A 21,479-nucleotide genomic window follows, 5' to 3' on the forward strand; every position below is an offset into this window, starting at 1 on the left:
ACATATATATATATATATATATATATATATATATATATACTCCTGGAAATGGAAAAAAGAACACATTGACACCGGTGTGTCAGACCCACCATACTTGCTCCGGACACTGCGAGAGGGCTGTACAAGCAATGATCACACGCACGGCACAGCGGACACACCAGGAACCGCTGTGTTGGCCGTCGAATGGCGCTAGCTGCGCAGCATTTGTGCACCGCCGCCGTCAGTGTCAGCCAGTTTGCCGTGGCATACGGAGCTCCATTGCAGTCTTTAACACTGGTAGCATGCCGCGACAGCGTGGACGTGAACCGTATGTGCAGTTGACGTACTTTGAGCGAGGGCGTATAGTGGGCATGCGGGAGGCCGGGTGGACGTACCGCCGAATTGCTCAACACGTGGGGCGTGAGGTCTCCACAGTACATCGATGTTGTCGCCAGTGGTCGGCGGAAGGTGCACGTGCACGTCGACCTGGGACCGGACCGCAGCGACGCACGGATGCACGCCAAGACCGTAGGATCCTACGCAGTGCCATAGGGGATCGCACCGCCACTTCCCAGCAAATTAGGGACACTGTTGCTCCTGGGGTATCGGCGAGGACCATTCGCAACCGTCTCCATGAAGCTGGGCTACGGTCCCGCACACCGTTAGGCCGTCTTCCGCTCACGCCCCACCATCGTGCAGCCCGCCTCCAGTGGTGTCGCGACAGGCGTGAATGGAGGGACGAATGGAGACGTGTCGTCTTCAGCGATGAGAGTCGCTTCTGCCTTGGTGCCAATGATGGTCGTATGCGTGTTTGGCGCCGTGCAGGTGAGCGCCACAATCAGGACTGCATACGACCGAGGCACACAGGGCCAACACCCGGCATCATGGTGTGGGGAGCGATCTCCTACACTGGCCGTACACCACTGGTGATCGTCGAGGGGACACTGAATAGTGCACGGTACATCCAAACCGTCATCGAACCCATCGTTCTACCATTCCTAGACCGGCAAGGGAACTTGCTGTTCCAACAGGACAATGCACGTCCGCATGTATCCCGTGCCACCCAACGTGCTCTAGAAGGTGTAAGTCAACTACCCTGGCCAGCAAGATCTCCGGATCTGTCCCCCATTGAGCATGTTTGAGACTGGATGAAGCGTCGTCTCACGCGGTCTGCACGTCCAGCACGAACGCTGGTCCAACTGAGGCACCAGGTGGAAATGGCATGGCAAGCCGTTCCACAGGACTACATCCAGCATCTCTACGATCGTCTCCATGGGAGAATAGCAGCCTGCATTGCTGCGAAAGGTGGATATACACTATACTAGTGCCGACATTGTGCATGCTCTGTTGCCTGTGTCTATGTGCCTGTGGTTCTGTCAGTGTGATCATGTGATGTATCTGACCCCAGGAATGTGTCAATAAAGTTTCCCCTTCCTGGGACAATGAATTCACGGTGTTCTTATTTCAATTTCCAGGAGTGTATATATATATATATATATATATATATATATATATATATATATATATATAATTGAAAACTATTGGGCATTAGGATTTAATGGTGCATTTGTTAAGTGATATAGCATATAAAAATGATAATGAGACAAAAGGTCTTATGAATACTCATATTGTGTGAGATGTATCTGTAACTGCAATGTATGGGCTAGGGAAGGTCCTAACACTGTGAAGTTCTTTGGGCAGCCTTTAGAAACAGCATAGAGAAGTACAAGCAAGGCCGGCAGGTTGCTAGACAACCGACAGATGTTCCACCAAGAAGCACATACAGCGTTTTGACTAATAAAACCACCTCTCCTAATATGCTAGAGAATGGGAATGTCCAGATTACAGCATATATCCTTTGGAACAACTGAACAAAATGCGAAAGGAAATGGGAAGCGTTGTGTGGATCTGCGAATTTTGTGGATCTTTCTGAGTTGTAGAGAGTGGTCTGTTGTCTCCTGAAGTGGACGCAGGCTGTTTGAGGAGTAAGTACCTACAGCTTCCTGCAGACGTACATGTGTCACTTCCTGCAACGGAAGTCTTCCTCATGATTCTATTCACCCCGCACCCTTCTTCTTGGAACCTAGCACACATCTTAAGACGTGTATCTTATAACACTGTACTACTTGGGGAGAATAAACAAAGTTTGTTCTGTAACCATAGGTATATTTCAGAAATGAACATAGAAAGTGAAGGAGAAACATAGAAATCAAACTGCAGTAGTAATGTGGAAATAGCGATCAGTCTGACCGTTTTCTGTACAGCACCTATTTTTTCCCAGGGTTTAATATTTATGTCATGACAACATCAGAGATGGAAAGTTTTAAATTCTTTTCTGATCTCTTTGAACTGCGCTGCAGAGTTCCTGGTGTTAATGTCGGACTACACGCTTGTTGATCAACGCTATCTTTCCTTTATGCAGCATATGTCACTTGTAAGTATCTCATTGTGAACACCAGCAGAGACAGCAGAGAACAATATATGTAACACTGAGTAAAGAGATTTATGGTGAATTGCACAGCAAACAGAATAAAGCCTGTAGGCTCGCTACCCTGGCTGCTCGCACTACACATCTTGTGTCCACAGTACATCTGCTGTGAGCAGCACATCACTGTGTCCACCACTGAAATGGCTCCTGCCGTCTTCACAGCAAATTTACCACTTATTCAGATACTTTACACCAGAACCTATAAGGCTGTTCCACATATGCAGTTCAGTACAAGTAATGACCGCAAATAATGTTAAAACCACTTATAAATCAACGAATAATTTAGTTCTAAGATGACTTTTTTAGCCTAACCTATCCGTTAATAAACCCAGTTGGATCTAGTACTTCTCTAAATCAAACAGGTGTGAATATTACAGTTTAACAAGTCAAGACTGCATAATATTAAACACGAATTCTTTACAGACGAATGGAAATGGTAGAAAGCGAGCACGGGAAGACCAGTCTGGATTCCATAGAAATGTTGCAAGACGTGAGGCAATACTGACCCTACGACTTATAAGATAGATTAACGGTAGGTAAACCTACGTTTGTAAGATTTGGGGACATAGAGAAAGCTTTTGAGAATGTTGAGAGGAATACTCTTTTTCAAATTTTGAAGGTGGCAGGGGTCAAATACAGGGAGCGAAAGGCTATTTACAATTAGCACAGAAACCAGATGGCAGCTATAACAATTGACAGGCATGACAGGGAAGCAGTGTTTGGGAAGGGACTGAGACAGAGCTGTAGCCTATCCCTGATGTTATTCAATCTATATATTGAGCAAGCAGTAAAGGGAAAAAAAAAGAAAAATTAGGAGTAGGAATTAAAATCCATGGAGATGAAATAAAGACTCTGAGGTTTGGCGAAAACATTGCAATTTTGTCACAGACAGCAAAGGACCTGGAAGAGCAGTTGAAAGAAATGGACAGTGTCTTGAAAGGAGGATATAAGATGGACATCAACAAAAGCAAAAGGCGGATTATGGAATTTAGTTGAATTAAATCAGGTGATGCTGAAGGAATTAGATTAGGAAATGACAAACTTAAAGTAGTTGAAGAGTTTTGCTATTTGGGGAGCAAAGTAACTGAAGATAGTTGAAGTAGAGGGGATATAAAATGTAGACCAGCAGTGGCAAGGATAGCGTTTCTGAAGAAGAGATATTTGTTAACATCGAGTATAGGTTCAAGCGTCAGGAACCCTTTTCTGAAAGTATTTGTATGGAGTGTAGCCATGTATGGAAGTGAAAGATGGATGATAAATAGTTTAGACAATAGAAGCTTTCGAAATGTGGTGCTACAGAAAAATGCTGGCGATTAGATTGGTACATCACATAACTAATGAGGATGTATTGAATAGAATTGGGGAGAAGAGGAATTTGTAGCACTTGACTAAAGGAAGGGATCCGTTAGTTGGACATATTCTGAGGCATCAAGGGATCACTGATTCAGTATTGCAGGGCAGCGTGGGGGGGGGGGGGGGGGAGGTTAAAAACTGTAGAGGGAGACCCAGACATGAATATATTAAGCTGGTTCAGTAGGATGTTGGTTGCAGTAGGTACTGCACACGATAGAGTAGCATGGAAAGCTCCTTCGAACCAGTCTTTGGACTGAAGACCACAACAACAACATTAATCTAACATGAGAAATCAATGAAAGCATAGCGAGATATCAGAAAATGTCTGTCAGTGATGGTGTATTTTGCAGCACACATACACGTAAAGATACTCAGGGGCTGGAAATACACGCACACACACAGAACTACACAGGACTGGACAACGTAGGCATGTAGCTTGTCTTGTGCTTACCCGGTTTCTGCTGCTGGCTCAGACAGCAGCTTGAGCACTTCAATCAGATCTTCAGGCTGACAATGTAGCGCATCTGTCCAGCCCTTCGTGGCCATCACGTGTAAAATATGAGTCTTTATGAAGGCGGCGGCGGCCTTCTTAAGGCTGCTACAGGAGTTCCGAATAGCGAGCACAGCTGTGGTCACCGCAGTCTCAACAGACAGCTGTGCGGCCAACTGCTGCTCGCACTGTGCCTTCAGGCCTGACAAGCCGTACTTATCAGCCACGACCAGCAGCTGGGGGGCCATTCTGGCCAGCTGCGGGGCCTGCAGGGTATACATGTAGGCCACGAGGTGGCGCAGCAACTGGCCCCCCACGTCTGGGACTGTGGCCTCCAGCGTGCCGTGGCTGAAAACAGCGGCGAACACGGGACTCCTGGCGGCCAGGACGGCCCTGTGCGCTGCCAGACGGGTGTCGCCCGCCACCAGAGTCACCACGGCGCCGCCTCCAGCGTCCAGCAGGGTGCCCAGGTCCACAGTGGGAGCCTCTTTCCCCTCCTGGACCTGTCCTGCTGTGGGCGATTCTGAAACACAGCGTCACTGAGTAGACCCTTCCCCTTGCAGAGCACCCTCCGTGTGAGAACATGCTTGAGCCACAAGTGGATCTGCGTCAACCACCACTTCCTAACACTAAATGAACTAGACTTCGCCATACCCCTGGTAATACCATGTGGGTCATTTTTACCCGCAGTAGAAAACCACCATTTTGTTCGTATCTGGGTGGTATTATGAGTGTCTTCATGTTGACAATTCGTCTCTAAAATGAATAGTACACGGTCAAATATGAATTTTCTCTAAGTAAACATTTTTTTTATTTTAAATGTTACAGAAGAAATTCCACAATATTTCGTAAATTTGGTAAAGCAATGTTGTAATGTTTTTCTTTATAAAGAGATTGCAACTGAATCAAAACATATTGTTTATGCGAGTATTAATAGTATTTTTCCTTTTGTAGAAGAATAAGATAAGCACCAAATATTAGTGAAACATTCTAAAAAGCAGTAGGTGACTAAAATGCTCTGCATTTTTTGTAGTTATTGCAATGAAGGAAATAAAACATAAGAACAAATTACTTCAGCTTATAATTATAAATATTTAAGTATATTTAAGAAAAAGGACGTGACAGAATTGCCTACTTTGGGATTCAGAAAGCCGACAACAGTTTTTGTTCGGCATCTTTTGCACACATACTTGTTGCACTTGACGTTTTATTTCCCTTTGTAGTTTTGTTGTCTGCAGGAAACCTGAATTTGAGAAGACCTTCGAACTCCTTATTGGCCAATGCCAGTATGGAGTGCCTGTAAGGGGAGACTGAGTTTTGTCTGAAGTGTGTAAGAGGCAGCGAGGTCATCTGCTACTCTGAGGATAAGGTCCCGCCGTGAAATCTTCTTAGAGGTTTTTTTTTTTGGTCATTAGTCTACTGACTGGTTTGATGCAGCCCGCCACGAATACCTTCCCTGTGCTAAACTCTTCATCTCAGAGAAGCACTTGCAACCTACGTCCTCAATTATTTGCTTGACGTATTCCAATCTCTGTCTTCCTCTACAGTTTTTGCCCTCTACAGCTCCCTCTAGTACCATGGAAGTCATTCCCTCATGTCTTAGCAGATGTCCTATCATCCTGTCCCTTCTCCTTATCAGTGTTTTCCACATATTCCTTTCCTCTCCGATTCTGCGTAGAACCTCCTAAATCCTTACCTTATCAGTCCACCTAATTTTCAACATTCGTCTATAACACCACATCTCAAATGCTTCGATTCTATTGTGTTCCGGTTTTCCCACAGTCCATGTTTCACTACCATACAATGCTGTACTGCAGACGTACATCCTCAGACATTTCTTCCTCAAATTAAAGCCGGTATTTGATATTAGTAGAATTCTCTTGGCCAGAAATGCCTTTTTTGCCATAGCGAGTCTGCTTTTGATGTCCTCCTTGCTCTGTCCGTCATTGGTTATTTTACTGCCTAGGTAGCAGAATTCCTGAACTTCGTTGACTTCGTGACCATGAGTTCTGATGTTAAGTTTCTCGCTGTTCTCATTTCTACTACTTCTCATTACCTTCGTCTTTCTCCGATTTACTCAGGACAGCAATGTCATCAGCGAATAGTATCATTGATATCGTTTCACCTTGTATTTTAATTCCACTCCTGAACCTTTCTTTTATTTCCATCATTGCTTCCTCGATGTACAGATTGAAGAGTAGGGGCGAAAGGCTACAGCCTTTTCTTACACCCTTCTTAATACGAGCACTTCGTTCTTGCTCGTCCACTCTTATTATTCCCTCTTGGTTGTTGTACATATTGTATATGACCCGTCTCTCCCTATAGCATACCCCTACTTTTTTCAGAATCTCGAACAGCTTGCACCATTTTATATTGTCGAACGCTTTTTCCAGGTCGACAAATCCTATGACAGTGTCTTGATTTTTCTTTAGCCTTGCTTCCATTATTAGCCGTAACGTCAGAATTGCCTCTCTCGTCCCTTTACTTTTCCTAAAGCCAAACTGATCGTCACCTAGCGCATTCTCCATTTTCTTTTCCATTCTTCTGTATATTATTTTTGTAAGCAGCTTCGATACATGAGCTGTTAAGCTGATTGTGCGATAATTCTCGCACTTGTCAGCTCTTGCCGTCTTCGGAATTGTGTGGATGATGCTTTTCAGAAAGTCACATGGTATATCGCCAGACTCATATGTTCTACACACCAACGTGAGTAGTCGTTTTAGAAATTCTGACGGAATGTTATCTATCCCTTCTGCCTTATTTGACCGTAAGTCCTCCAAACCTCTTTTAAATTCCGATTCTAATACTGGATCCCCTATCTCTACTAAATCGACTCCTGTTTCTTCTTCTATCACGTCAGACAAATCTTCACCCTCATAGAGGCTCTCTATGTATTCTTTCACCTACCTGCTCTCTCCTCTGCATTTAACAGTGGAATTCGCCTTGCACTCTTAATGTTACCACCGTTGCTTTTAATGTCACCAAGGGTTGTTTTGACTTTCCTGTATGCTGAGTCTGTCCTTCCGACAATCATATCTTTTTCGATGTCTTCACATATTTCCTGCAGCCATTTCGTCTTCCTATTGATTTCATTCCGCAGCTACTTGTATTTCTGCATTCCTGATTTTCCTGGAATATGTTTGTACTTCCTCCTTTCATCAATCAACTGAAGTATATCTTCTGTTACCCATGGTTTCCTCGCAGGTACCTTTTTTGTACCTATGTTTTCCTTCCCAACTTCTATGATGGCCCTTTTTAGAGATGTCCATTCCTCTTCAACTGTACTGCCTACTGCACTATTCCTTATTGCTGTATCTATATCGTTAGAGAACTTCAAACGTATCTCGTCATTCCTTAGTACTTCCGTATCACACTTCTTTGCGTATTGATTCTTCCTGACTAATGTCTAGAATTTCAGCCTATATCTGCTCCTGGGTACGCCTTACAATCCAGTATCTGATTTCGGAATCTCTGTCTGATCATGATGTAATCTAATCCTAGAGGTACGTAACTTAAAAACTGTGCGAGCGTTAATCATGGCGAGGTCAAGGAAAAGACACTTACAGGGCATCGTTGGGTAACAACTCGGAGACTGTAGTATCTAGCGATTTGGTCAAAAACATCTACTCCATCCTTGGTGTCATTATAAAACTTCACTGTTTCTGGAAGTTACTTCTCAGTATTCTCAGTCTTCTGACGTCCAGCATGCATGTTACGCAGGATACGGATATCTTTTACCATTTCCCATCGTAATCTGTGAGGAGATGGTCGCCTGACTTGTGAGTGTGTTGCATACAGTGTGTCGTCTCCACTTCAGCGCTCATCTGCCTGTTTAATGGAGGTGAAGAAGCTGTCAGTCGTGACGTTCCGTAAGGGCGACGCGACTGACATCTGCTGTAGTGTAAGAGAACTGTTAGCAGTGCTCCAGACAGTAGTGTAGGGAGGGGGGACGGTGGGATTCTGCACTGTATAATATGTTGTCTCGAATGAAAAACAGCCCACAGTTGCTCAAAATTTTGTTTATTTTAAATCTAGACCAAGGTTTCTGCTATAATAATATAGCCGCCTTCAAAACTCATACACACAAATAAATGAATAATGTCTTAGACCAGCAGCTGTGTCAAGACCAATAAAATAGTCTCAAGACACATAAGCCTGTTTCGAACATAAATAAAATTACATATGGCAACGTATGTCCTCCGCCCCTACCTGTCGCTGCCACGATAAAAGTAATGAAGTATAATATGTCACATGTTATTCTGTAGTTTTGCAATGTTACTCCGCGTAGTTCTGGATGTCGCCAGTCCATAGAAAACGGAAAGCCTCGCTGATATAATGTATCATTCGACAACCGAATACTTCGTATTTAATGTTCTTTTTGGCCCAAAGTATAATATACTCTAACAGCTCGTGAATAACGTCGAGGCGTGCCCAGATCATATTTAGTGACAGCAAACCGGTGTTACCTCATATCAAACTGTGCGTTAAATAGGTATGGGTCAAAAATGACCCACATCGTACTACTGGTATAACAGATAAATTTTTCATACTTCTAGGTGGGTAAGCTAGGGGGGGATGAAATTTTGGTAAGTTGTACAACCCCATAAATGATGAAAAGTCACGAGAACGTTTAGTCGTGCGATGATTATAGAGGCGGGTAACGGCCTCGTAAATCCATTGTGGGTCAAAAATTACCCACATAGTACTCCTAGTAGAAATATTGTTCTTCACAAGTCTGTACAACAATACGACATTCTTCCTGTGTCAAAATAACAAGTCACGTGAATACCCACATATTCTTAACGACACCATTTGATCCAGCACATCTTAGATTCCACCTTCAATGAAGTGGACAAAGTCATGACGAAACTGTATTACTAATGGTTTATGACAAAACGGCGACAAATCAGCGTCCATGTACCTGTCGTGAATGGCCACGTACTCCGACACTTTGTTGCTGATTTAGGAAATAAAATCGCTGGAGGAGTAAAAAGCGAGGAAAAAGTAATAATCCGAACAAAACATAGAAAAAAGATGTTAGCCTCTAAAACTGACTGCTAACACGCCAGAAAAATGCTTCCAAAAGCGCGTTTGTTGTGTTGCATCTTGTAAATGTGTGACCTGGACTCTGTGATGTAAGGAACTGAAAAACGGAATACTTTTGAAATGCGTTGTTAAAGGCACACCGTGAGAAGTCAAAGGGACTAATAAGATAACAAACAACGAAATCAATAAAATAATGCTGGCTAGAAGGGATTTGTTGATTATCTGTTTAGGTGAAATGGATATACATATATATATCATCAGAAAAATACCAGAGGAAGTCCACGGTTGAAGTTCGAGAATCAAACTACGAGAGATGCCAGCTGCTACAGCCACACACAGGTGGCAAAATCATGGGATAGCGGTATGCACTTTCACATATGGCGGTAGTCCAGCCTACAAAAGGTATGAAGCGGCAGTTTATTGGCCGAGCTGTCGATTGTATTCAGGTGATTCACATGAAAAGGTTTCCAGCTTGATTATAGCCGCACGACGGAGATTAATAAACTTTGAACGCTGATTAGGGGGAGGAGGTAGACAAATGGGTCATTCCATTTCTGAAATCGTTAGACAATTCAACATTTGGAGATCCACGGCGTCAAGAGTACCTCTGACCACAAACAAGGCAGTGGTCGACGGCGTTCATTTAGAGGCCGAGAGCAGCGGCGTTTGTCAGTCAGCACTAACAGGCGAGCAACACTACGCGAAACAACCGCAAAAATCAGTGTGATACGGACGATAAGCGTATCCGTTAGGACAGTGCAGCGAAATTACGTAAATGGGCTATCACAGCACGTGACCAACGTGAGTGCATTTGCATAACGGCGGGACTTCCCCTGTAGCCCTTCTCCTGTGCTCGTGATCCCACTGGTTGGACCCTAGACGACTGGAAGACGGTGGTCTGATTGGATGAGTCCCGATTAAAGTTGGTAAGATCTGATTGTAGAGTTCGAGGATGGTGCAGACCCCGACGAAGTCATGGCGCAAGTTGTCAACAAGACACAGTGCAAGCTGGTGCTAGCTTCATACTGGTGTGGACTGTGATTACATGGAGTGGACTGGGTCCTCTGGTCCAACTGAGACGATCATTGGCTGGAAATGGTTATGTTTGGCTGCGTGGAGACAATACACGATCGGGCTGTAACTATGAGATAAGTATTTGTTCGCTAAGCATAAAAAAAATTAATTACCACATGAAGCTACAACAATTCCAAAACTTTTCTGTGCCTAATGCAATTTATATATTTCCCCTCACTTTGCAAATTTGCCAATATCGTACATTCAACTTTTTTTAGTATACTCTGCCAAAGAGGACGGTGTCTTCTGTAAGTACTGTTTGTTTTTCGTTATGACGAGTCTGGTAAAGGTAGTAATCAAAATGTTACAGCCCTGGAAAACTCCAGGTTTCTGGTGTGGAAGCATGATCTTCAATATTTCAACATCCAGGCGTGCAGTACTTACTATATAGCTACTCTAATCCATTGTCAAAATTTTGTTCACATGATGATGAACAAGGCAAAAGATAGGAAACATCGCCAGGACTAAGGCTTGGTGGAGCAGGTGGGAAGGAAACAGAAAAGGGCTAGACCCTTTCATCGATGTGGTGATTATCTGTGGATGTCAGGAGATTGCATTAAGGCCCCCTTAATGACTTAGATCCTACTGAAGTTGATAAACAAGATGACAAGTACATGGGTAACTTTCGTGCAATTATAAAGCACGTTTCTGAGGACAGGCCTGTGGCTGTGCTGCATCTATGTGGGGGAATTCCTGTGGGCCTTATGCATTCATACAACAGAACTACCATTTAGCTGTTTATTCTCACTGTGGAGCTCATAATTTCTGCAAAATCCATCTGTTTTTCGTTATTGAGTATCCCAGTTGAAGCAAAAAAATTTCTTAGTTCCATTATTGTCTGTTTGAAAGGAAAATTAACTGTCACAATTTATAATTACAATCAGACTATACCTCCTCTGCGCTTCCGAACAAAATACAATTCAGTGGATTTGGCTCCACCTAGATCCCTGGAGCCGGAACTCAACATTGAAATGACCAACAATCAGTGAGAGCTGTTTTCCAAATCAGAAGCCTACTTCTCACCGCTAAATTGTCGTCATCGATAGCGTAGAGACAGTAGCATGAATCGGCCAACTCTCGTCGATGGGAACTGTCCACAGTGATCCCTGGGTTTCCTTAAATAGTTATTCTCCAGGAAGAACCGTGCTGTCCCACTCTAACTCGTGACCGTATACGGGCATGGTTTGCGATAAGGCCAGCGACCTCTTACTTTTGCCTGTCGAGATATCTATTGGTCTGTAGTTCTTGGTGCGCCTTCTGAAAATCTTGCGTGGCTGCTATGGACTGCATGAGTGTTACATTCTGTGGCATACATGGTACAACCATAATTCATGTTGCCACTGCCCGCCATTCTCCCCCAAAAGTGCATCTAGGCCACAGCAGTCCCTGGAGGCCTCGACCGTGTTGGAGCATTCACCATTCTGGGGGGGGGGGGGGGGGGGGACTGGATCCTCTTCTATTCATATGGGATGAGAGCGTGACGAATTGTGGCTGGCCACAGGAGGTCTTGGGTTGGGGGAAATGGTATATGGCGCAAAGAGAGTCGCATTAAAGGCATCTGGAGTGCACCAATTAGTGGTTTGTATCCATGATGGGCCCATACATCATACATATGCCAGCAGCAACAGCCTCTTTGCAGCAACTGGAATTCAAACATTGCCTGCCAAATCAAATGGAGACTAAATGGAGGGCGTCCACAGCTGCACTGGATCCTGCAAAGAAAACCTACACAATCCATTGATACAAGAAGGTATGTGGCTGTTCTGATTCTAGGGAAAATGGTGATTTGTGAGGATGACCATGTGGACTGATGAAATTAAATTGAATAGCAAGAATCAGAATTCTGCTGATGATAATTGGGGCCATTGTCAGTGACAAAGGCTTGTGTGACGCCTTTAAGGGCGAACAACCATGCAACAATCTGGATCGTCTTCGCTGAGGTTGTGAATGGCATGAAAAACACAAAGCAGAACCCATTGCTCACAATCAAAATCAGACGCCACACAGATCCAAGGAATGGGCCAGCAAAGTCCAAATGAAGACAGGACCAATGAGTCACCATAGGAGGCCATGGAAAATACTGACAGGAGGGCACAGCTTGCTTGTTTTGACATGTGAGGCACCATTCTCGCATTAAATGACTCCATACCCTTCCAGTGGATGTATTGCTAGGAGAGTCAAAATGACTTCCCAATGCCATAGGGTTCTGGGAATGAGGATCTGAGCATGGCCCATCGCGACCTTTATCAGCGCAATGTGATGCAAGGATAAAGACTTTTGCTGCGTGCCGGCCGCGGTGGCCGTGCAGTTCTAGGCGCTGCAGTCCGGAACTGTGGGACTGCTATGGTCGCAGGTTGGACTCCTGTCTCGGGCATGGATGTGTGTGATGTCTTTAGGTTAGTTAGGTTTAAGTAGTTCTAAGTTCTAGGGGACTGATGACCTAAGATGTTAAGTCCCATAGTGCTCAGAGCCATTTGAACCATTTTTTTGCTGCATGCTACAGAATGCTTGGAGGTCTGGGTACATGAGACATTACTTTGTCAACAGGCTGTCTTTCTGTTGTATAATGCAAATCCTCCTGGAGGACATGGCCTGTCACTGTGTGATATCCCACAAAGCGTGCATCACTTGGAAGATGGGTCTTTGATGATGACAGTCTCACTGTCGTCATGAAAACAGACTTCTGGATCCTCATGAAATTCTGGGTTGTGACTAAATGAAATCGCGATAGGATATCGGCATTGGCATGGGCGGCATTGGGGTGATATTGGATACAATAGGCATATCCTGAGAGAAACGGGGCCCACAGTAGCAAGTTGCTGAATACTTGAAGAGACGCATTAGAGGCTTATGATATGTCATGAGTGTGAAACGGTGGCTATAGATGCAGGTAGGGAAGCGTTTGCTGCCAAAGATGATGACCAAAGCCTCCTTTTCTATGTAGTTCCGCTATCCTGCTGTAAGTGTCTTGGATACAAATGCAGTGGGTCGCTCCACGATATTCTCAATATGGGACAAAAGTCTGCCAGTCAGCATCGGCCACTAATACCAATGGTTTCGTTGGATTGTATGCCATGAGACAGGTAGGTCGAAGAGGGCCTTCTTCAGGTTTTGGAACAACTTATTACATTAGGATGGCCACTTCCAGGGAACTCTGTTACAGAGCGAGTGGTGCCAGCATCGCTGAAGCATGGGGCATGAATGGTCTATAACAGTTTGGCTGACTTCGGCTGGAATGCATCTATCGAGGCTAGTAATTTTTGGATGGTAGGCACACAATGTGGTGTGAGCCATATGCCTGATGTCCTGAAAATGTGTCCTAAATATTCGATCTGGTGGATGGAAAAATAACATATGCCAAGTTTACAACAAAGGTAAGCTTCTGTGAATGGGGAGAAGAGCAACATCAGCTGTATGCAGAATGAGATTTTCACTCTGCAGCGGAGTGTGCGCTGATATGAAACTTCCTGGCAGATTAAAACTGTGTGCCCGACCGAGACTCGAACTCGGGACCTTTGTCTTTCGCGGGCAAGTGCTCTACCATCTGAGCTACCGAAGCACGACTCACGCCCGGTACTCACAGCTTTACTTCTGCCAGTATCTCGTCTCCTACATTCCAAACTTTACAGAAGCTCTTCTGCGAACCTTGCAGAACTAGCACTCCTGAAAGAAAGGATATAGCGGAGACATGGCTTAGCCACAGCCTGGGGGATGTTTCCAGAATGAGATTTTCACTCTGCAGCGGAGTGTGCGCTGATATGAAACTTCCTGGCAGATTAAAACTGTGTGCCCGACCGAGACTCGAACTCGGGACCTTTGCCTTTCGCGGGCAAGTGCTCTACCATCTGAGCTACCGAAGCACGACTCACGCCCGGTACTCACAGCTTTACTTCTGCCAGTATCTCGTCTCCTACCTTCCAAACTTTACAGAAGCTCTTCTGCGAACCTTGCAGAACTAGCACTCCTGAAAGAAAGGATATAGCGGAGACATGGCTTAGCCACAGCCTGGGGGATGTTTCCAGAATGAGATTCTGCAAGGTTCGCAGAAGAGCTTCTGTAAAGTTTGGAAGGTAGGAGACGAGATACTGGCAGAAGTAAAGCTGTGAGTACCGGGCGTGAGTCGTGCTTCGGTAGCTCAGATGGTAGAGCACTTGCCCGCGAAAGGCAAAGGTCCCGAGTTCGAGTCTCGGTCGGGCACACAGTTTTAATCTGCCAGGAAGTTTCATATCAGCGCACACTCCGCTGCAGAGTGAAAATCTCATTCTGGAAACATCCCCCAGGCTGTGGCTAAGCCATGTCTCCGCTATATCCTTTCTTTCAGGAGTGCTAGTTCTGCAAGGTTCGCAGAAGAGCTTCTGTAAAGTTTGGAAGGTAGGAGACGAGATACTGGCAGAAGTAAAGCTGTGAGTACCGGGCGTGAGTCGTGCTTCGGTAGCTCAGATGGTAGAGCACTTGCCCGCGAAAGGCAAAGGTCCCGAGTTCGAGTCTCGGTCGGGCACACAGTTTTAATCTGCCAGGAAGTTTCATATCAGCGCACACTCCGCTGCAGAGTGAAAATCTCATTCTGGAAACATCCCCCAGGCTGTGGCTAAGCCATGTCTCCGCTATATCCTTTCTTTCAGGAGTGCTAGTTCTGCAAGGTTCGCAGAAGAGCTTCTGTAAAGTTTGGAAGGTAGGAGACGAGATACTGGCAGAAGTAAAGCTGTGAGTACCGGGCGTGAGTCGTGCTTCGGTAGCTCAGATGGTAGAGCACTTGCCCGCGAAAGGCAAAGGTCCCGAGTTCGAGTCTCGGTCGGGCACACAGTTTTAATCTGCCAGGAAGTTTCATATCAGCGCACACTCCGCTGCAGAGTGAAAATCTCATTCTGGAAACATCCCCCAGGCTGTGGCTAAGCCATGTCTCCGCTATATCCTTTCTTTCAGGAGTGCTAGTTCTGCAAGGTTCGCAGAAGAGCTTCTGTAAAGTTTGGAAGGTAGGAGACGAGATACTGGCAGAAGTAAAGCTGTGAGTACCGGGCGTGAGTCGTGCTTCGGTAGCTCAGATGGTAGAGCACTTGCCCGCGAAAGGCAAAGGTCCCGAGTTCGAGTCTCGGTCGGGCACACAGTTTTAATCTGCCAGGAAGTTTCATATCAGCTGTATACTTTCCTACAACCAGAAAATTGTCAAGGTAGCTCATGGTCCCTGAGACGTCCTTTAAGTGTTGCTCATCGCCCCCCCCCCCCCTGAACCATGGACCTTGCTGTTGGTGGGGAGGCATGCGTGACTCAGCAATACAGATGGCCATATCGTAGGTGCAAACACAATGGAGGGGTATCTGTTGAGAGGCCAGACAAATGTGTGGTTCCTGAAGAGGGGCAGCTGCCTTTTCAGTACTTGCAGAGGCCACAATCTGGATGACTGACTGATCTGCCCTTGTAACACTAACCAAAACGGCCTTGCTGTGCTGGTACCGTGAACAGCTGAAAGCAATGGGAAACTACAGCCGTAATTTTGCCCGAGGGCATGCAGCTTTACTGTATGGTTAACGATGATGGCGTCCTCTTGGGTAAAATATTCCAGTGGTAAAATAGTCCCCCATTCGGATCTCCGATCAGGGATTACTCAACAGGCTGTCGGTATCAGAAGAAAGAAAATTGGCGTTCTACAGATCGGAGTGCGGAATGTCAAATCCCTTAAATGGGCAGGTAGATTAGAGAATTTAAATAGGGAAATGGATAGGTTAAAGTTAGATATAGTGGGAATTAGTGAAGTTCGGTGGCAGGAGGATCAAGACTTTTGGTCAACTAAATACAGGGTTATAAATACAAAATCAAAGAGGGGTAATGCAGGAGTAGGTTTAATAATGAATAAAGAAATAGGAGTGCAAGTAAGCTACAACAAACAGTGTAGTGAAAGCCTTATTGTGGCCAAGATAGACATGCAGCCCATGACTACCACAGTAGTACAAGTTTATATGCCCACTAGCTCTGCAGATGATGGAGAAATTGATGAACTGTATGATGAGATAAAAGAAATTATTCAGGTAGTGGAGGGAGACGAATATTTAATAGTCATGGGTGACTGGAATTCGAGAATAGGAAAAGGGAGAGAAGGAAACATAGTAGGTGAATATGGATTGGGGATTAGAAAAGAAAGAGGAAGCTGTCTGGTAGAATTTTGCACAGATCATAACTTAATCATAGCTAACACTTGGTTCAAGAATCATAAAAGAAGGTTATATACATGGAATCATCCGGGAGATACTAGGAGGTATTAGATAGGATATAAAATGGCAAGACAGAGATTTAGGAACCAGGTTTTAAATTGTAAGACATTTCCAGGAGCGGATATGGACTCTGACCGCAATCCATAGGTTATAAACTGTAGATTGAAACTGTAGAAACTGCAAAAAGGTGGGAATTTATGGAGATGGGACCTGGATAAACCGACTAAACCAGAGGTTTTCCAGAGCTTCAGGGACGGCATAAGCGAAGGGTTGACGGGAATGGGGGAAAGAAATACAGTAGAAGAAGAATGGGTAGCTCTGAGGGACGAAGTAGTGAAGCCAGCAGAGAATCAAGTAGGTAAAAAGACGAGGACTAGTAGAAATCCTTGGGTAACAGAAGACATATTGAATTTAATTGATGAAAGGAGAAAATATAAAAATGCAGTAAATGAAGCAGGCAAAAAGGAATACAAAGGTCTCAAAAATGAGATCGACAGGAAGTGCAAAATTGCTAAGCAGGGATGGCTAGAGGACAAATGTAAGGATGTAGAGGCTTATCTCACTAGGGGTAAGATAGATACTGCCTACGGGAAAATTAAAGAGACCTTTGGAGAAAAGAGAGCCACTTGTATGAATATCAAGAGCTCAAATGGAAAGCCAGTTCTAGGCAAAGAAGGGAAAGCAGAAAGGTGGAAGGGGTATATAGAGGGTCTATACAAGGGCGATGTACTTGAGGACAATATTATGGAAATGGAAGAGGATGTAGATGAAGATGAAATGAGAGGTACGATACTGTGTGAAGAGTTTGACAGAGCACTGAAAGACCTGATTCGAAACAAGGCCCCAGGAGTAGCCAACATTCCATTAGAACAACTGACGGCCTTGGGAGAGCCAGTCCTTACAAAACTCTACCATCTGGTGAGCAAGATGTATGAGACAGGCGAAATGCCCTCATACTTAAAGAAGAACATAGTAATTCCAATCCCAAAGAATGCACTTGTTGACAGATGTGAAAATTACCGAACTATCAGTTTAATAAGTCACAGCTGCAAAATACTAACACGAATTCTTTACAGGCGGATGGAAATACTGGTAGAAGCAGACCTCGGGGAAGATGAGTTTGGATTCCATAGAAATGTTGGAACACATGAGGCAATACTGACCTCATGACTTATCTTAGATGAAAAGCAAACCTACTTTTCTAGCATTTGTGGACTTAGAGAAACCTTTTGACAATGTTAACTGGAATACTCTCTATCAAATACTAAAGGTGGCAGGGGTAAAATACAGGGATTGAAAGGCTATTTACAATTTGTACAAAAACCAGAAGGCAGTTATAAGAGTTGAGGGGCACGAAAGGGAAGCAGTGGTTGGGAAGGGAGTGAGACAGGGTTGTAGCCTCTCCCCGATGTTATTCAATCTGTATATTGAGCAAGCAGTAAAGGAAACAAAAGAAAAATTCGAAGTAGGTATTAAAATATATGGAGAAGAAATAGAAACTTTGAGGTTCACCGATGACATTCTAATTCTGTCAGAGACAGCAAAGGATTTGGAAGAGCAGTTGAACAGAATGGATAGTGTCTTGAAAGGAGGATATAAGATGAAAAACAACCAAGCAAAACGAGGATAATGGAATGTAGTCGAATTAAGTCGGGTGATGCTGATGGAATTAGATTAGGCAATGAGACACTTAAAGTAGTAAAGGATTTTGCTATTTGGTGAGCAAAATAACTGATGATGGTCGCAATAGAGAGGATATAAAATGTAGACTGGCAATGGCTAGGAAAGCGTTTGTGAAGAAGAGAAATTTGTTAACATCGAGTATTGATATAAGCGTCAGGAAGTCGTTTCTGAAAGTATTTGTATGGAGTATAGCCATGTATTTAATTGAAACATGAACGATAAATAGTTTGGACAAGAAGAGAACAGAAGTTTTCGAAATGTAGTGCTACAGAAGAATGCTGAAGATTGGTAGATCACATATCTAATGAGGAAGTATAGAATAGAATTGGGGAGAAGAGAAGTTTGTGGCACAACTTGACAAGAAGAAGGGACCGGTTGATAGGACTAGTTCTGTGGCATCAGGGGATCATAAATTTAGCATTGGAGGGCAGTGTGTAGGGTAAAAATCGTAGAGGGAGACCAACAGATGAATACACTAAGCAGATTCAGAAGGATGGAGGTTGCAGTAAGTACTGGGAGATGAAGAAGCTTGCACAGGGTAGAGTAGCATGGAGAGCTGAATCAAACCAGTCTCAGGACTGAAGACCACACCAACAACATAGTACCTCCAAAAAATTGATGTAACTTTGGCGATGCCAAATGGAAGCTATGTATATTGGAGCAATCCAAAAGGAGTGGCTATGGTGTTTATGATTTCAGTCTCCTGGGAGCCGTTACGCAGTGTGAGGTGTAGATACGCATCATGAAGATCATTTTGGGCAAATAAGCATAATGAAGGTCATTTTTGGCAAATACTATAGACCCAGCGAGATGTAAACAGTGTCCTGAAGCATGGGAGTGGTATATCTGACGACTACAGATTGGGCATTCACAGTGTCTGGGAAGTCACCACCAATGCAGCCAGCGCCTGATGGTTTCTCCACAGTCAAATAGGAAGGGCCCTTTGGCTGTGTGTTACTGGGATGAAGACGCCCTCATCCTGAAGATGTTGCAAGTCCTGTTGATACTTATCCTGGTATGCAAACTCGACGCTACGGACCTTAAATAATTTTGGAGTTTGGAGCTGCAGTAGGTGTAAGGGATATATGCGACTGGATCCCCAGGATGCTCGCTGGCAGAACACTGGTCCTAATTTAACCAAGATGTAGGTGGTGTAGGGAGAGGTCCAGTGCTTGGACTGCATCAGAATTGGCGCAGAACTCAAGCCCCAAGGCATGGAATAAGTCTATGCTGGACAGGTTAGAGACCTGAGGGGCCACAACCATCAGAATCTAAGCTGGAGTTACTGTAACGCCACAGTAGCGTTTGCTTTGGAAAAGTCCTCTAAGAGGTATGTCCTGTAACAGAAATGGTGTTTTTACTAAAACTACATAACTATGTTGTGAAGGGGTGCCTGGAGGAGACTTAATGGCTTGTGTAGCCCAGTCGATTACTGTAGCTGATGACACAGTGTTAGTCTGGAAGGTGACTGGCTTGCTTTACAACTTGACTTGTATAGACAGCAACTGAGTGGACTGCAAGAGTATAGATAGGTACCAGCGCCGCTTCTGTAAAATATGGTTGGGAAGAATATTCCTTGGTGTCGCCCAGTCACCAGTCCATAGACATAGAAGTGGAGGTGTGGCAAATTTCAGCTTTGTGGGCACACTAACACCTAGTAACACAATTCACCTTGTGGAAATGGCATTGAGGACTGTCCCAGACTTGTGCTACAACCAATGTTCTTCCAATTTGGGTTATGTGGCAAATACCAGAATTGGGTCTTCGATAAAAGCTGCTGCTGTGGCAGCCTGCTCAGAAGTCGAATGATAGGAAGTCATGAGATGAGCAATGGATCTTTGAGGTTCAGAAGATTCTATTGGAGGTTTTCATCAGGAAAGTGAGCTAAAATCTAGTCACAGATGAGAGCTGATGCACAAGGGATGCATTTTGGCACATGGGGACCAGCATTCCTGGGAGAGACCCCGGACCCTAGCTATTGATTTAGGAATGTAGATTCTGACAGCTAAAGAACTTGCATTGAGCCGCAGCAATGTGTATCTGAGCACTGAAGTTTTATACGGCTTTCATGCATTCATGGCTGGACTATGGGTGCATGGTTTATGCATTGACGAGGCCTTTTGATTTGAATTGACACTGTCCACCTTGAGGGTCTCCAGTTGGCCACAGGTCGCTATAGGACCAGTCCCATACCCAGCCTATGTGCTGAGGCTGGGGGTGGGGGGGGGGGTCACCAGCAGCTCTACCTACTGCATCAGGCATGCAAGTTCCTCACAGCTCCAACTTCACTCACACTCTATAACGTTGCTCATCCCCCTTATTTCCAACCGTTTAAGAGCCACAATGCCATTTGCGATCCATGTGCACCATGTGCTGGAGTCCCTCAGTGAGGAGCCTGTACTGCCCCAAATCCAGGGTTTTAACTGCCTGCTGCCATGGTTACTGGAGAGACCCAGAGTGATTTTAGATTTGGGGCGCTACAAGAGAGATTACACTCCTGCTTCCGCTTTTAATGACATATTTTCTGACATTTTACCTGGGCACCGCAACAATATAGCTGTTTTTATGCACGTATCGCTACAGGGGGATCCTGTTGGTTGCTATGTTTTTTTGACAGATCCTGTCCTCAAGATCAGACTGCCTTAAGCGTTTACTGTCTTTTATGCAGAATTTTATGCGATCTTGCGGTCATTGGAGTAGGTGAGACGTTCTTCCAGTGATAAATTTCTTGTCTCATCCGATTTTCTATGTTCCCTTCACTCTGTGAGACGTTTGTACTCAGCAGGGAAGCTAGTTCCTGCTCCATCCACAACGACTGGGGATTTAGGTGTCTTTTTGCTGGGTACAAAAACACATCGGAATTGTGAGGAATGAAAGGACAGATCTGGCCGCCAAGAGTATTGTCTCGATCCTCAAGTATTACAGCGTGCCATCCTCCTGTATGCTATCACCTCGATGTTGAGCTTAAGAGTCTTGCATCAGTGGGAGGGTGAGTGGCTGGAGGAGACTTTGGTCCACAAAGAAAGCTCTGTTCTGGAGAACAGATGTAGCGTAAGTGCATAGGAAACACGACAGAACCCAAAACACATGTGCTGCATTCCACTTCGTAATGTGTTCAAGAGTTAATAAGAATCTAGATACTTGTATAGAATTCTTCTAC

General features: G+C 44.6%; 1 protein-coding gene across 1 annotated transcript in view; it reads right to left on the reverse strand.

The window, feature by feature from the left end:
* The window catches only part of LOC126443338 (ankyrin-3-like), a 59,513-nt gene that overhangs the window by 22,719 nt on the left and 15,315 nt on the right, over positions 1–21,479 (reverse strand). The window contains exon 4 of the mRNA XM_050090931.1: positions 4,272–4,833. Coding sequence (XP_049946888.1) covers positions 4,272–4,833 — 562 coding nt within the window. The remainder of the gene's footprint in view (positions 1–4,271; positions 4,834–21,479) is intronic.

This window comes from Schistocerca serialis, unplaced genomic scaffold (assembly GCF_023864345.2).
Source record: "Schistocerca serialis cubense isolate TAMUIC-IGC-003099 unplaced genomic scaffold, iqSchSeri2.2 HiC_scaffold_1458, whole genome shotgun sequence".
Classification (NCBI taxonomy): Eukaryota; Metazoa; Arthropoda; class Insecta; order Orthoptera; family Acrididae; genus Schistocerca; species Schistocerca serialis.